General features: G+C 37.0%; 1 protein-coding gene across 1 annotated transcript in view; it reads right to left on the reverse strand.

Moving 5' to 3' along the window:
• The window catches only part of LOC136034297 (uncharacterized), a 73622-nt gene that overhangs the window by 16396 nt on the left and 39005 nt on the right, over positions 1 to 18221 (reverse strand). The window contains exons 8-10 of the mRNA XM_065715435.1: positions 11274 to 11507; positions 5914 to 6027; positions 4591 to 4715 (exon numbers count right to left, since the gene is read on the reverse strand). Of these exons, the coding sequence (XP_065571507.1) occupies positions 4591 to 4715; positions 5914 to 6027; positions 11274 to 11507 (473 nt within the window). The remainder of the gene's footprint in view (positions 1 to 4590; positions 4716 to 5913; positions 6028 to 11273; positions 11508 to 18221) is intronic.

An 18221-nucleotide genomic window follows, 5' to 3' on the forward strand; every position in this document is an offset into this window, starting at 1 on the left:
TCTATCTATCTATCTATATAAAAACGAGTTGTGTGTATGCATGTTTGTTTGTTTGTAAAAAGAGCGTTTGCATATGATGTCATTATTAGTACATACGGCTTTGTATATGCAGAGACAATGGGAAAGCCAAGAATGTTGTATATTCGCAATTTTTACGTAGTTTAACTCCTGCAGACGAAATGAATGCTTGCCTAAAAAATTCTAATTTAACGGATCTGCTTTTTCAATTTAAAAGATTGCAATTCCCAATTCGATTAGTATTTGCAATCACCATTAACAAAGCTCAAGGTCAATCATTAGAAAAATGTGGTATAGATCTTAATACTGATTGTTTTTCCCATGGACAATTGTACGTTGCATGTTCGAGGGTCGGTAAACCTGACAATGTATTTATATGCAGCGACAATTGGACAGCGAAGAATGTTGTATATTCGCAAGTTTTACGCAGTTAATTTGTATTGTATCTATCTATCTATCTATCTATATAAAAACGAGTTGTGTGGATGCATGTTTGTTTGTTTGTAAAAAGAGCGTTTGCATATGACGTCATTATTAGTACATACGGCTTTGTATATGCACAGACAATGGGAAAGCCAAGAATGTTGTTTATTCGCAATTTTTACGTAGTTTGAAACACATATATAAATCTATCTATATTCACAGGTGGGACACAGGGACACAACTACAATGGCGCATAACTAATATGGCGCGTAACGACTTACGCGCGCGGGGGGGGTTTGGGGGGTGGCGCGAAGCGCCCCACCAACTAGGTGTTGGGGTGGCGCGAAGCGCCACCCCAACAGCTAGTCTATATATATAAAAATAAGTTGTCTGTGGATGGATGTGTGGATGGATGTGTGGATGGATGTGTCAGGTGACGTCACCTGAAAAAACTGGATTAGGTGACGTCAAAACTGAAAAAACTAAAAAAAGGCAAAAACTACAAAAAAAACTAAAAACTAATAAAAAAAATAAAAAAGCTAAAAAACTAAAAAAACTATAAAGGTAAAAACCAATAAAAAACTAAAAAAAAAACTGAAAAAACTAAAAAAAGGCAAAAACTACAAAAAAAAACTAAAAACTAATAAAAAAAGTAAAAAAGCTAAAAAACTAAAAAAACTAAAAAAACTAAAAAAAGGTAAAAAACTAAAAAAAATAAAAAATAAAAAAAAACTAAAAAAAAGGAAAAAACTGAAAAATAAGCTAAAATAAAGGTAAAAACCAATAAAAAACTAAAAAAAAAAGGAAAAAACTAATAAATGACGACACTCAAAGAGAAAGCGACCAGGACAAAAAACTAAAAAAAAAGGCAAAAACTACAAAAAAACTAAAAACTAATAAAAAAAATAAAAAAGCTAAAAAACTAAAAAAACTAAAAAAAGGTAAAAAACTAAAAAAACTAAAAACTAAAAAAAAACTAAAAAAGGTAAAAACTAAAAGAACTAAAAAAGAAAAAAATAAATGACGACACTCAAAGAGAAAGCGACCAGGACAAAAGGAATGTTCGATTAGCAATCAACAAAGCACCGGGACACAGGGAGTATAAATGACGACCAGGACACAAGTAAAAAAAAAAATTAACAAAACTAAAAAGAAGGTAAAAACTACAAAAAAACTAAAAAGAAAAAAAAACTAAAAACTAATAAAAAAACTAAAAAATCTAAAAATCTAAATAAACTAAAAAAGAAAAAAAAAGGAAAAAAATAAAGGAGAAAAACAAAACTAAAAAACGAATGTATATACAGACCGGTACACCGGGATACAAATGACGACCGGGACACAGGGAATATAAATAACGACCGGGACACAGGGACACAACTACAACGGGGACACCGGGGGAAACAGGGGGATATAAATGACGACCGGGACAAAAAAACTAAAAAGAAATAAAAACTAAAAACTAATAAAAAAAACTAAAAAATCTAAAAATCTAAATAAGCTAAAAAAGAAAAAAAAAGGAAAAAAATAAAGGAGAAAAACAAAACTAAAAAACGAATGTATATACAGACCGGGACACCGGGATACAAATGATGACCGGGACCCGGGACACAGGGAATATAAATGACGACCGGGACACAGGGACACAACTACAACGGGGACACCGGGGGAAACAGGGGGATAACCTGACAATCTATTTATATGCAAAGACAATGGGACAGCAAAGAATGTTGTATATTCGCAAGTTTTACGTAGTTAAAACCATATATATATATATATATCTATATTCACAGGTGGGACATAGGGACACAACTACAATGGCGCGTAACTATTATGGCGCGTAACGACTTACGCGCGCGGGGGGGCTTGGGGGGGGCGCGAAGCGCCCCCACCAACTAGGTGTTGGGGTGGCGCGAAGCGCCACCCCAACAGCTAGTATATATATATAAATAAGTTGTCTGTGTGTGTGTGTGCGTGTGTGTCTGTCGAGTGACGTCATGTTTGTGTATCGACTGACGTCATGTTTTCGACTGACGAAATTACAAACCGGGACATCGGGACACAAATGACGACCGGGACACCGGCACATAGGGAATATAAATGACAACACTCAAAGAGAAACCGACCGGGACACAAGGAATGTTCGATTAGCAATCACCATCAACAAAGCACCAGGACACAGGGAGTATAAATGACGATCAGGACATGAGTAAAAAAACTAAAAAAAAAAAACTAAAAAAAGGTAAAAACTACAAAAAAACTAAAAAAAAATAAAAACTAATAAAAAAACTAAAAATATAAAAAAATAAAAAAGAAAAAAATAAAAAGAAAAAAATGAAAAATAAAGGAGAAAAACAAAACTAAAGAAACGAATGTATATACAGACCGGGATACCGGGATACAAATGACGACCGGGACACAGGGAATATAAATGACGACCGGGACACAGGGACACAACTACAACGGGGACGCCGGGGGGCACAGGGGGATATATAAACGACGACGGGGACACAGGGAATGTTCGATTAGCAATCACCATCAACAAAGCTCAAGAGCAATCATTAGAATCATGAGGTTATAGCTAAAAAAACTAAAAAAAGGTAAAAAACTAAAAACTAAAAAAAAGACCAATTCAAAAACGAATGTATATACAGACCGGGACACCGGGACAAAAAAGACGACCGGGACACCGGGACACAAGGAATATAAATGCCGCCCGGGACACTCAAAGAGAAATCACAGACTGGGACACCGGGACACAAATGACGACCGGGTTAAAATATAAAATTGGTAAGCTTTTCGCCATTCATTGAAACAATCCTTCATTTTTCTTTTATCATCAACCTTAAGCAGTTTTTTGGTTGTCCAGATGAAAACTTTCTCGTTATTTTCCTCCTAAAGGCAAAAAAAAGAAAAAGAAAGAAAAAAGAGGAAAAACATCCGCAACATGATTCTCCTCCTAAAGGCAAAAGAAACGAAAAAAAAGAAAGAAAGAAGAGGAAAAACATCCACAACATGATACTTAAGAATTCTCAATTTTCTCAATTGTATGATTTGAAAAATACAGACAACCCAACTATAGAAACTGATTCAGCATGGAAGCCGATCCAGATAATATATCTACTTCCATTTGCTGTTTGTCCCTAAATTGCAGCGATTCGGCCACATGGTCATTTACTAGCAATGCTGCCACCTGCACAACTACTTTGAAGTTACAACTAGTCATGCAAAATCAGGGAAGTAAACCATTTAAATAGTATTATGCTGATTCATCAATGTCTGATGTTTGCTTGGTAGTTAAGTATAGCATGATGAGTCGAAATGTATTGTGATTGCCAGAGAACGCTTTGTCTAAAAATTTTGGTGTATTTTCCTGTTAGGAAAGTTTTAGGCTTTGCAGAAGCACCTAACGGTTCTAGGAAGGTATTTTGTAAGTGACCAACTTAGGCAATGTTCCTTAGTTTTAAAACAATGATTTTGATGCTCTCGTTATTATTTATACTACTTACTATAATTTTTCCTGACTATATGTTTTAGTACAGAACTTGTACTTTTTTTGTTTCTGCGTCCTTTGTTATAGCTAAGAACCTGTAAATCAGTTATATGTCAAAGACTTAGTACGAATCTTAGAAAAAGGATAAAAAAGACCACGGTACAAGAAGAAAATTAAGAAGAGCCACTACAAAATTTGTTTCCTCAACACAAAAAACTTTAAAACTTTATATCCTGTGTAAAAAAAAACTTTAACATTTCGGAGGAGGGGATTAAAAACCCCCAAACCCTCCCACACGGCCGTGATTCTTACCCATGTTTGTGATCTAGATTTAAAAAATACACTGCATTTTTTCCTACAGCCCAAGTTTGATGCATAATAATTTGTAGCTTTTTTTCGTTTTTTTTTGGGGAGGGGTTGAATTTCATAGTTTTTTTTTACCTTTCATGTTTTGGGCTTTTCAGCCGTCAAAGACTTAAGGATTGTACTAAAGTATTCTTAAAGATATAATAGCCCTTTTTCAGGTTTCTGACCCACCCTTAGTTTTAGGCAAGAAGTAATCAAGCCAACAGTATATATTCTTTTCAACTTTTTAAATTGTTTTCCATTGACTTGGCTAATTTAGAAAGCCAGCACTCATACATTGTTCAGAGACTTACCGGAGTTGATGGACCAAGAAAAACTTTCTAGGAGTCTCGTCTATCACCTTTGGTAAAAATTTTCTACTTCTTCCCAAATCAGACTTAAATCCGTGCACCAATCCAAAATACTTTAAAAAGTCAATCTGAAATATAATAAAAATAATTTATACGGTGAATAATTACTGAGTAAAAAGAACAAGATAATCAGGAACAATCAGGACAATAGGCATGGGATAAACAGTTATACCATCTAGATTTTGCCTAGCTATAAATAAATTATGCACATGTCCAAAACAAATGGTACTACTAATTTACTATATTTTCATTGGAGAGCGAAGGTAAAAGTTCAAAGCCTTCCACGAGAACTATGGTTTTTGAATTAAATTGCTAATTTAACTGCTCAAAGGTATCTATTTGGATATTGACAAACTATGTTATTTTGATCAATTTTCCTATTTAATACTTCTACCATTTTGCGCTGGTACTGTGACAAACAAACACTGACTATCTGTATAGAGGATCTAAACATAAATAGTTAATATAAAAATAACTTCTTTTGAAAATATTGATCTTTTAGAGCACTATTTAGAATAATACTAGACATTAATGAATAAATTTTTTTCGTCCATATATCAAAATAAGCTATTGCCAAAGGCCACTCATGGCTTGAAAATCCTTATTTTTAAGAACAATGGTCTCTCTCTGTTTATACTCTGGTATTGGGGGGGGGGTCGATTAAATAATAACTTACAATCAGGTAATTTGCAATACCAACAACGACAGAATACATTCGATATAGCTAGTCCCTTATCCAACTCTTAAGAAACCCATTCTATCTTAGCTCCATGTCATTTTCATGAACTCAAGAGACAGCTTTGGTAGATTGGTCCCTTGGGCAACTTATTGAATCGATCTGCAAGAAGTTACCCCCAACAGTGGGTCATACAACTACGAGTTAGTACCATTTTACATTTTTCAGGGAAGTTCCTCATTGTAGGGAATTAGGAAATTCCTTATTCTTATTCCTTACATTGTAAGGAATAGGAAATTTTAGGAATAAGACTTGGCAATGAGCCGTAAAATGTGAACAAATAAATGGAGCGACCTGATCCCACCCAATATTGCAGGGAAGAGAAGAATAGGTGTCTAAGGTGTGACCTTCGAATGAACAAAAAGTGTATACCTAGAATAGTTCTATACACTTGTATCAACAATTAAAAGCTTCTAGCAAGATGAGATGAGTCTGGAGTAATCATCAATGTGTTGAATTTTTTGGGAATTAATATGGGACAGATGGCGATGTATGAAATTGACACTAGAATGGATGAAAATAAGACTTACAGGATTATCATCTGAAATTTCAACTATTTCTGGCTCGCTGGGCGGCTTAGTCATGGCAGATTGTCGCTTTGTAGCAGTAACCTTGCTTTTAGCTTCACATGTCGCTTCGTGCACCTTAAAAATACAAAAAGTAAGCGACTATTGATAAAAAAAATTGTCATACTTTGATTTTTACATTTACCAAATGAGTAATGCTCTTTTTTGGGAAAACAACAAGACAAGAAAGAGATAGTGAAAAAGCTAAAAAATAAATGCAACTTAATAAAAGAACATATGTAGAAGGAAAAAAAGAGATTAGAATCTATTCTCGCAATATATCTTGTTGCTTAAATTAGATATAGTGCTTCTAATTCTTCAATAAAGCTACGAAACTACATAGAAATTAAGACACAGATCTCACTCTATCTAAGATCACTTATGTAGCGGTAGGAAATTCATAAGTATAGTCAAATGGGCACAAATTTACTTAGCTCGAATTAGCTTTCGAGATAAATCTAGCCTTTGAAGACTAGTTCTATCGATCACTGGCAAACACGAAAACTGCGTTCGTTATTCACATTTTTCCTAGCAATAACTAGAGGCAGCTCTTCGGACGAATATTAGGGACGGTATACATTTGGAAATAAAAAGGTACAGCTAATTTCTGCTACTAAGCCGCATTCAATATTGTCAAGACAATTTCGAAAGAATTTATCCGCCATAAAATTTTGTCAGTTATGTTGATTTGGTGAAGCAACTGTCAGAAAAACATGGAGGTCAAATTACTGTGAAATCCTATTGACTCAAATTAACTTACTTGACCTACGTCAATAGTGTCAAACTATTGACACTATTGACGCAAACGCCAATTGACTCAAATTGGACACCGGGAATATAAATGACGACAAAGACACTCAAAGAGAAATTACAGACTGGGACACCGGGACACAAATAACGACCGGGACACAGGGAATATAATGACGACCGGGACACAGGGATACAACTACAACGGGGACGCAGGGGGACACAGGGGGGATATATAAATGACGACAAGGACACAGGGAATGTTCGATTAGCAATCACCATCAACAAAGCTCAAGGGCAATCATTAGAATAATGATGCATAGATCTGAATATGGGATTGTTTTTCCCATGGACAATTATATGTTGCATGTTCAAGAGTCGGTAAACCTGACAATCTATTTATATGCACAGACAATGGGACAGCGAAGAATGTTGTATAATCGCAAGTTTTACGTAGTTAAAAACATAAATATATCGATCTATATTCACAGTTGGGACACAGGGACACAACTAAAATTTCGCATAACTAATATGGCGCGAAAAAGCTGAAAAAAAAGAAAAAAATTAAAAAAAGGAAAAAAATAAAAGGTAAAAAACTAAAAAGAAAAAAGCTAAAAAACTAAAAAAGAAACTATATCTACATATATAAAAATAAGTTGCATGTATGCATGTTTGTCTGTTTGTGGGTTTGCATATGACGTCATTACAAGTATATAAGGCTTTGTGTATGACGTCATTATAAGATGACACTACAGACCGGGACACAGGGACACAACTACAATGGGGACGCCGGAGGGCACAGGGGGATATATAAATGACGACGGGGACGCAGGGAATGTTCGATTAGCAATCACCATCAACAAAGTTCAAGGGCAATCATTAGAATAATGAGGTTGTCTGTGTTGTCTGTGTGTAAGTTGTCTGTGTGTCGTAACGTCATGTTTGTGTGTCGACTGACGTCATGTTTGTCGACTGACGAAATTAGAGACCGGGACATCGGGAGACAAATGACGACCGGGACACCGGGAATATAAATGACAACCGGGATACTCAAAGAGAAAGCGACCGGGACACAAGGAATGTTCGATTAGCGATCACCATCAACAAAGCACCGGGATAAAAATGACGACCGGGACACAGGGAATATAAATGACGACCAGGACACTCAAAGAGAAATTACATACCGTGACACCAGAACACAAATGGCGACCGGGACACCGGGACACAGGGAATATAAATGACGACCGCGACACTCAAAGGGAAATTACAGACTGGGACACCGGGACACAAATGATGACCGGGACACAGGGAAACAACAACAACGGGGACGCCGGGTGGGGCACAGGGGGATATATAAATGACGACGGGGACAGAGGGAATGTTCGATTAGCAATCACCATCAACAAAGCTCAAGGGCAATCATTAGAATAATGAGGTATAGATCTGAATACAGATTGTTTTTCCCATGGACAATTATATGTTGCATTTTCAAGAGTCGGTAAACCTGACAATCTATTTATATGCACAGACAATGGGACTGCCAAGAATGTTGTATATTCGCAAGTTTTACGTAGTTGAAAATATATATATATATATATATATATATATATATATATATATATATATATATATATATATATATATATATATTCACAGGTGGGACACAGGGAAACAACTACAATGGCGCGTAACGACTTACGCGCGGGGGGGGGGGGGGGGGGGGGGGGGGGGGGGGCTTGGGGGTGGCGTGAAGCGCCACCCCAACAGCTAGTATATATATATATATATATATATATATATATATATATATATATATATATATATGTTTAATTTGGTGTAGGAAAAGAAAACAGTAATGGCAACAGACTTTTGCAATTTCGTAGGTATAACAATCTAGTTAAAACCAATGGTACTTGGTCATAAAATGGTCCATAAGTTCATATGGTATTCACGTGATGGTAAAACAGCAAACTTAATTGATTATGTTATAGTAAACCAAAGACTGGGAGGATCATTACAAGATACTAGGGTATATAGGAATGCTTTTATTGATGTTAAAAGTAAAGATTACCATCTAGTAGTGTCTAGGGTAAATTTAAAGCTGAAATTTTGAAAGGGTAACTACCTCCCAGGAAGTTATGTTGTTGGTAGACTACACGGTGAGAATTTTTCCAGGAACAACTGAATTCTAAACTTGAGAGTTTAAAATTTGATAATTTGGAAGGTGGTTGGAATAATTTTGGAAAAGCAAAAAGGCAAGTTGCTGATGGTGTCTTAAGGAAGAATGTTGGGACTGCAACTAAGAATATTAATAAAAAAGCTTTGTTTAATAGAAAGGAGAAGGGGCTTGTACAGGAATTGTATGAATGACAAATCATATGAAAACAACAGGAATGTGAAGAAAGTGGAGAAAGCATTAAAACATGAACTAGGGATGTGTGAAGTGAAAGCCATGAATAAAATTGCCGAGGATATAAAAGATGCAGCTAGACGGCATCATAGTAAAATATTATACTGGCAAGTTAATAAATTGAGAGGGAGGAGTCAATCCGGACTTCTCCCAGTTAAAGATACGGACAGGGCCACAATTAGTGATAAAGAAAGAAATAAAGAGAGATGGGCAAACATTTTGAAAATATGCTAAACCGAGATACAGTTGCAGGAAGATATAGAGGAAAACGAAAAAGTTTGCCATACCTTGGATGGAGGAATTATATTTAGAGGAAGATTTTTATGAGAAAGAATTAGCGGCAGTACTAAAAGGATTAAAAAATAATAAGGCTCCAGTTGCTGATAGTGTGGTAAATGATTAACTTAAATATGGTGGCTCTGACGTTAGAAATAATTTGCTGAAGATTATGGATATGATTTTTAAAAAGGGGAAGTAACGATTTTAAGGAAGACCTTAATTAGACCACTGTATAAGAAAGGTGATAAAAGTAAGTGGGGTAATTATCGAGGCATTAGTCTGGTCTCTGTAGGTAGCAAATTACTTAGCAATATGATACTTTTTGGACTGAGAGATGCTGTAGACAAAGTTTTAAGAGAAGAACAGTGCGGTTTCAGAAAAGGTAAAGGATGTGTCGACCAAATTTTCAGTCTTAGATTAATAATTGAGAAGTGCCTGAGTTGTGAAACACCTTAGCTCCTCAGTTTTATAGATTATGACTAGCGTTCGATTCTGATGATAGAAGAGCTTTAGAAAAGGTCTTATCCTCGTACGGTAATACCACAAAAATATATTAAAGTGATTAGTGCTATGTACGAGAATAACGCTGCTGCGGTTAAGGTAGGAAATGAGTTTAGCAGCTGATTTTGTATTTAATCATGAGTTAAGCAGGGTTGTGTTCTATCCTCCTTTATATGGATCATCTGAGGAGGAGCACAGGAAAGGCAATGGGAGACCACGGAATCAAAAAGGGGAGAAAAAACTCGCCTGGAATAATTAAACTTTTATAGATTTTGCGGGACCAGGGTGCTAGAATAGGTTTGAAAATTAACGTTAAGAGGACTAAGTCACGAAGGCTAGGAATAAGTGAAATTGAAAAGGTGACGTCGGGTAACGAAAGGATTGATCAGGCGGGCAGCTTCACTTACATTAGTAGTATTATTAGTAAACACGGTGGGAGCAGTGAAGATATTAAAAATACATTAGCCGAGACTCAGGTTTTTTTTTCGCAGTTAAAAAAAAGTTTGAAAGAATAGGAAGGCAAGTCTGCAAACCAAGATTAGAATACTAGAAGCTACAGTGATGACAATTGCTTTGAAGCATGGGCGCTCCGAAAAGTGGCTGAAGATTTGCTAGTGTTTTGCAGAGAAATTGCCTACGGATTGTTCTGGCTGACAATCCGTAGGCAATTTCTGACTGACTGACTGATCATATTTCAAACAGCAGACTGTACGAAAAAAGTGGTTCAGTTCTGCTTTCTAGGGCTATAATGAAAGAAAGGTTGAGATGGTTAGTTATGCGGATGAAGGATGACAAATTGCCGACGATTGTCCGTTTTATCCAACCGTCTAGGGCTAAACAGAAAGCAGGTTGTCCTCGTCTTGGGTGGAAGGGTGTAATAAAGAAAATTTAAAGGCAATGGAAACTTCCTGGGAGGGTACAAAAAGGGAGGCTTTGAATAGATTGGGATGGAGGAGGAGCGTTCTCAGCTGTGTTGGCCTCAGGCGGCTTGGTGCTGCAGTGAGGTGTAGTAGTTTAATTCAGAATAAAACCAGTAAGCTAAAAAAGCAGTGAATGGGAAGAGCTACTACCCCTTCAATGTCGTATATTTGGTTTGTCACTCTCATGACCATTAAGAATAACAAGTAATGTCCCTTTGTCCCAATAAAAGCACTACTTCACCAGAAAAAAAATTAATTTAGAACAAGCTTCTATTTAAATAAGTGAAATTTCCCAGAAGAAACTTGATTATCCATAATGAAATAGGCATAGAATATTGCGGGCAGGGAAAAATATATAGTTGAGGGTTGAGCAGGAACTGAATCCAAAAAGACAGCAGAACAAAATTTTGGCAACAATACCATATATAATAATAAAAAAAAAACAAAAAAAAAACAAGCAAATAAACCTTTGTTTGTTGAAGACTAGTAAACTGCTTGTCACAAAAATCGCATAAACAGATATCAACAATGTCCTCATTTTGAGCCATCGGTCGCTGAACCTTAGGAAGGAGTGACGGCCTACTTTTGGTTCTTGGGAGGTACTTCCTAGGCGTTGTTTTAGGGCTCTCGTTTTTGACAGGAGTCACATTCATTGCTTGATTGTTCTTTTGCACGTGTTGGCCGGACGCTGTTGGAGTTGCCTGAAAAAAAAAATTAATTAGTTTCCAAGAAATAGCAAGAGCCAAGAGCTCATATGGCACTTGTAATGAGGTCGGAGGAGCCAAGAGCTTCTTTCCAACAAGTTTCATAGCGATCTCTCCACTCCAAGCGTTTTCCAAGATTTCCGGTTTTCTCCTCGAACTCCCTCCAATGAAAAACAATCACTTGTTTTATCAGCAAATAAAATTTTTCTCAACTATCTGTTCGCTTGCTCCCCCAAGATGGTTGAATCGGGGAAGAGACTATCTCGCAAGGTCCCTAATACACCTGCCAACTTTCATCGTCCTAGCTTATCTGGAAGTGCCTAAACTAGCAAAAGGGGGTCAAACTAGCAAAATATGGAGGTCAAATTACTGTGAAGGCCTATTGACTCAAATTAACTTATTTGACGCAGGTCAATAATTTGTCCTACATCAATAGTGTCAAACTATTGACACTATTGACGCAAACGCCTATTGACTCAAATTAACTTATTACTCCATAAATCAGGAGTTACGATGTTAAAATAACAAGTGTCCTGTTTCCTACATATATATATATATATATATATATATATATATATATATATATATATATATATATATATATATATATATATATATATATATATATACTAGCTGTTGGGGTGGCACTTCGCGCCACCCCAACACCTAGTTGGTGGGGCGCTTCGCGTCCCCCAAGCCCCCCCGCGCGCGTAAGTCGTTACGCGCCATATTAGTTACGCGCCATTGTAGTTGTGTCCCTGTGTCCCACCTGTGAATATAGATAGATTTATATATGTGTTTCAAACTACGTAAATATTGCGAATATAAAAATTCTTGGCTTTCCCATTGTCTGTGCATATACAAAGCCGTATGTTCTAATAATGACGTCATATGCAAACGTTCTTTTTACAAACAAACAAACATGCATACACACAACTCGTTTTTATATAGATAGATAGATAGATAGAAACAATACAAATTAACTGCGTAAAACTTGCGAATATACAACATTCTTCGCTGTCCAATTGTCGCTGCATATAAATAGATTGTCAGGTTTACCGACCCTCGAACATGCAACGTACAATTGTCCATGGGAAAAACAATCAGTATTAAGATCTATACCACATATTTCTAATGATTGACCTTGAGCTTTGTTAATGGTGATTGCAAATGCTAATCGAATTGGGAATTGCAATCTTTTAAATTGAAAAGGCAGATCCGTTGGAATCATGGGTATTCGAGGAATAAGAACAGCCTCACCCTCAAAAGGCCCTGTCAAGATTGTGGCCTCTATTAGGTTTTCCATTGTTTTTTTTTACGGCAAGTCGCGTGCCATTGCAAAGCTTTGGTGGGTTGATATTTCTTAAAAGTATTATTGGTACGCCTATTTTTAGTTGTAGCACGTGTGGTGGAAACCCTGAAGGATCTATGGAATTCAAAAATTCAGATGGATAATTAACCGCTTCATTTGGTTCCAAAACTGTGTCGACTGACTTGTAAAGGACTGCCTGGTCTCGAATCTTGGTCAAAACAATATTGTTGATTTCGTGGACGTCTTTATTTTTGGGTGCGAGAATCGCTCTTTCACTTAGCCATTTATTATTTTTATAATTTTTTAGAATATTCGGAAATACTTTTCAATCAATTCATTTTTTGACGTCACTAAATTACAGAAATCAGCAGGTAGTTGTATACGTCCTGAAATTGAGTCTACTGGGAGCTTTCCGTTTCCAATTGCCAGCAATTTATCTGAAAATTTTTGACCAGAGTCATCGTTTTGCAATCGGACACGCATATTTGTAGTTAATTTTAGTGTTTTTACGTGTGCCCATAAATTAGAATTTTTCAGGCAAGCATTCATTTCGTCTGCAGGAGTTGATCTAGGTATTATAGGTAATGTTTGCCTGAAATCTCCCGCAAGCAATATTAATGTGCTGCCAAAGGGTTTCGACTTCCCTCGCATATCTTTCAAGCATTGATCCAGAGCCTCGAGTGATTTTTTGTGTGCCATTGTGCACTCATCCCAAATAATAAGTTTGCATTGCTGCAATACTTTACCCATCCCAGATGATTTGGAAATATTGCACGTGGAAGTTTCTGTAGAATGCAAATTCAGAGGCAATTTCAAAGCGGAATGAGCAGTTCTTCCACCAGGCAGCAATGTTGCGGCTATTCCGGACGACGCAATTGCCAACGCTATATCATTTTTGATCGAATTGATGCCAGATGTTTTATCACAAACGTTTTACCAGTACCTCCTGGCGCATCCAAAAAGAAAATTTCTCCAACGTTGTTATCGACACAATGCATTATCGTATCATAAATGTCTTTTTGTTCCGACGTTAACTTGGAAATGTTATTTTGTACATACGACAGTAGATCACTCGTACTGTAACTTTGTTCACGATCCAATTCTACACATGTCGAAACAGCAGCGATAGGGTTAGGTGAAGGCATTCCCAAATCCTGAAGAGGTTTGTTTGCCATACGTACGCACAAATCTTCAATAATAACTAAAGTGTAGTTATAAATTTCTGATGTAAAATAAAAAGTCATATCTGACGTCTCTAACTGTTTTCGATGGAGTATATCTTCGGACATTTTCAACTTATATTTTTCCCATAACTCTGTAGGAGCTGATGGAGAGCAAGTTGTTAAAATGATGCCAAACAATGCACGAATTTGACTTGGGGTTGACGTTTTGCACGCGTCATTGATGCAGTTATCCCAGTGTTGGTCATTCTCCAATAAATTCAGAGCTTGGCATGCACTACGAGAATGTCGGACCGGGTACATTCACCAAAAGCAGGCGTAGAAAAAACCATTCATGTTGATTGGGGTGAACGGTGTAGAGTCTTCCTATCGTGGTATCTTTGAAGATGGTAGGTTGGCCGTCGACTGACTTACCCTGTTTTCGACGTTCAAATACTTTATTTTTAGTATTCCACGTGTAATACGAAGGCACTTAAGTATGCAGCAGTTTTTTTGCAAAAGAATCATTTTTGCAAAGCGAAAAGAAAGCTGTGAATTTTGTATCCGGTGGATTCAGGGCTCTTTGTTGCACGTTTGTTTCCGAGAAATAAACACGTTGACCATTCAGTAAATGTACCGCTAAGTGAACAACAGCTGGACTACGTTCATGTATCGGAAATGAAAGAATTCGCGAAACAGCTTCATTACTGCTTATGTATCTTCCAGCCTGATATTGTACGATTTCGTCGATATCTTTGATTTCGGGCTGCAAGCCAAAAACTGCCATGTCACTGCCTTTGTTGACGTATTTACATATGTATTTGATTGCCTTTACGGAGTTACAGTATTCAACGTTTATGTGTGCATTAAATGTTTTTGATAATACTGGGGAATATGGAACAACCCACTGGTTATCTACTTCGATGGTGGTACCGTTACGCTTCTTTATTATTGCTGTTTTACCGCCATCTTCAGTAGATCTTCTTCTATATTGTGGGTAACCATCATTGCCAGTAATTGTGTTGGATACTAAAAGTCGAGGATATTGCTTTGTGCACCATCCTTTGGCCATGCATGGTGAATTTTCGTTCAGTGCACCGCAAGGTCCATGTATCATATTTTTTACAATAATATCATGTAACCCCTTATCGACATTTTCATCAGGTATTTCAGCGGAAATCGCATCATCAATTTCGTTCGAAGTAATTTTTTTACGTAGCCAGAATAGTATATGTGCGTGTGGCAAACCTCGTTTTTGCCATTCCACTGAGTACATCCAGCATCACCGGGACACAGGTAATATAAATGACGACCGGGACACTCAAAGAGAAATTACAGGACACAAATGACGACCGGGACACAGGGAATATAAATGACGACCGGGAACCTCAAACATAAATTACAGACTGGGACACCCGGACACAAATCACGACCGGAACACAGGGAATATAAACGACGCCCGGGATGTAGGGACACAACTACAACGGGAACGCCGGGGGCACAGGCGGGATATATAAATGACGACCGGGACACCGGGAATATAAATGGCGGCCGTGACGCTCAAAGAGAAATTACAAACTGGGGTACCGGGACACAAATGATGCATGTTCAAGAGTCAGTAAACCTTACAATCTATTTATATGCACAGACAATGGGACAGCGAAGAATGTTGTATATTTGCATGTTTTACGTAGTTAAAAACATTTCATTAAAATTCTCATTAAAATCCTATGACCCGTCCGTAAGTTAAAAACACCTCATTTTTTCTAATTTTTCCTAATTAACCGTCCTTCCAATCCCCCCCCCCAGATGGTTGAATCGGGGTTTCATACCCGAGACCACAAGCCATATTTGGGACTGGTAGAAATTGCAATCGCTATATGACACTTGGTAAATACCAAGTGCCAGAAAGAGGTGAAGTTACAAAACAGGAACTTACAGCACAGCATAATTGGGGGAGGGGGGTCTATTTCGTTTTCTCTTAGGAACCAAGTGAGATATCGGGTTCAAGCACAGGTGTCAGACATTGTGCATACTCAGTTTAGAGGAATAGGCTACGAATTTGGATTTCAACTTGACAGCCGGCACACTAACCAAAAAAAAAAGAAAAAAAGGAAAATACAAATAATTATTCTATTTTGTAGAAGGATTGCATTTTCTGTTGAACAAACTCAGCCTTGCTCCGAATAATCGCTATCAGCCCATTAAAATTTTGCAGTGATGCCTACATTCTCTCAGTCTGATAAAAAGGCTGGCCGTGGAAGACATATTTCAGACCTAGTGGGAATCTAGGTTCATATATATGCCGGCACATAACTGCAAGATTTTGTGATATTCAGAGTAATTTTTGAGAATCGTCACGCTTTTTCTGCATCAATGAGGTAATTTTAGTTTTTTTTTCATTCTTTGAGTAAGGTTCAGCAGAGTCACGGTTGTGGCTACATGCGTAGGTGGAACATGTTAGGTATGAAAAAAGAAGCCTGGCTATTTAAACAAAACGACGAACTGGACACGATAAAATCATAAGGTAACACTAAATAACTGAAACTGTTATTTTCCTATACAAATGCTAAAACCCTGCTCAAAACATACTTTTTAGAAAACATGGCGCATTTCTCACTAGAAAACAAATGTGTGATCCCGGAATAAGAAAGAGAAGGTTCAAGTTCTTTATTTTTCTTTAACTATACATATTTAAAACTATTCACATAACATCCCTGGCTGGGAGACTGGCTCGAAAACAAAAGAGGGAGAGATATAGAGAGAAAGAGAAGGAGAGGAACACTCCAGAAATGAAATTTGTTCACTTAACAAAATTACCCTAAAAGGTTAAAATCTAGTCAACTAAAAGCAATATAGCAAATTCTCTAAGAATAAGCCTCCAAAAACACTTTCATATCTTTCGCGTTGCTAGTTTTGTAAGGGGGTTTGTGGATCTTCTATAAAAAAAAATCAACGTTAACCAGACTTATTAAAACTAGACCAACGAAGAAAAAGTAACAGAGAAATATAAACCACTTTTTAGAACACAAACCATTCACGGATATAATCTCAAGCTACACAAAAAATAAAAATATCTTTGAGCCCGATTCGTAATCTTCGATTCTGGGGCTAAAAGAGAAAACTGGCGATCATGCAGTTTACGTTAGCGTTTTTCTAAAATATTTTTATGAGGATCTGAGCTTGACAAAAACTCAGGTAGTGGTTTGGAATCAGCAGACTGGGATTCAACCAGAGTCTAGGCATCACTGTGGTTCAGCAAAACCTATCGTAAAAACAGTAGGCCGAACGAAAAATGTGGTTCAACCCCACTTTCTGGTGCAAAAAGAGGCTTTGAATAGATTGCGATGGAGGAGGAGCGTGTGTAGCTGTGTTGGCCTCAGGTGCTTGATGCTGCGAGGAGTTGTTAGTAGTAGTATTATCATAGAAACCAGGTGTAAAGCAGGACCAATCCATCTTTTCATACTACAGTAAGACCCGAAGCCTGAAGTCTAGACCGGTAAGAGAGAAAGAGAGAGAAAGAGGATTTTGGTACAACTGTAGACGATTTTGGTGCGTTGCTAAGTGTTTAAGAACAATCATCGTTACGATTCATTTTTTGTTTTTATTTTATATTTTTAAATTCTACTCGTCAAAAGGGACACTATTTTGAATGTTCTTTTACAAATCCATTTTAGGGATAGATACAAGTTCCCAATCTTTAAATGAAAACCAAGACCCGGACTGGCTTTTGGTTATAATGCTATATCTATTATTATTAAACACTTGTGAATGAGATGTCTTGCAAGAAGCATGGACAAGCTCAAAACATATGACCCTAACAAGATTTTAAAATTGAGGACTCTACAAAGATCGTTTTGTCCTAAAAAGCCCAGGCCTACTTCTTTATTCAGCATATATGCAAAAAGAGCAGCGGTAGTAGGAGACCTCCTTACTTACAAAAATGTTGTGAAAATAATATGACCTGGAATTCAAAGCAAAAAAAAATTATATACAAGAAACTGCTCAACCCTATATAAATATTTAGGGTGGTAACCCCAGGATTTTGGCTGGACGGATAGATGCACATCCATCCAACCGTCAGCGTGAGGTATGAAAGCAAAACTGTGGATTTTAACGCCCCTATATCTCAGCGTTTCTGGGAGGATGGGGCCATTCGGTCTCGTTGACTTCAGAAAGCTTCGATCCTTGTTCTAAAACAAAGAAAAAAAAAGAAGGAAAATACAGGAATGAGCAGTT

Source organism: Artemia franciscana, chromosome 13, assembly GCF_032884065.1.
Source record: "Artemia franciscana chromosome 13, ASM3288406v1, whole genome shotgun sequence".
In the NCBI taxonomy this organism is placed as follows: domain Eukaryota; kingdom Metazoa; phylum Arthropoda; class Branchiopoda; order Anostraca; family Artemiidae; genus Artemia; species Artemia franciscana.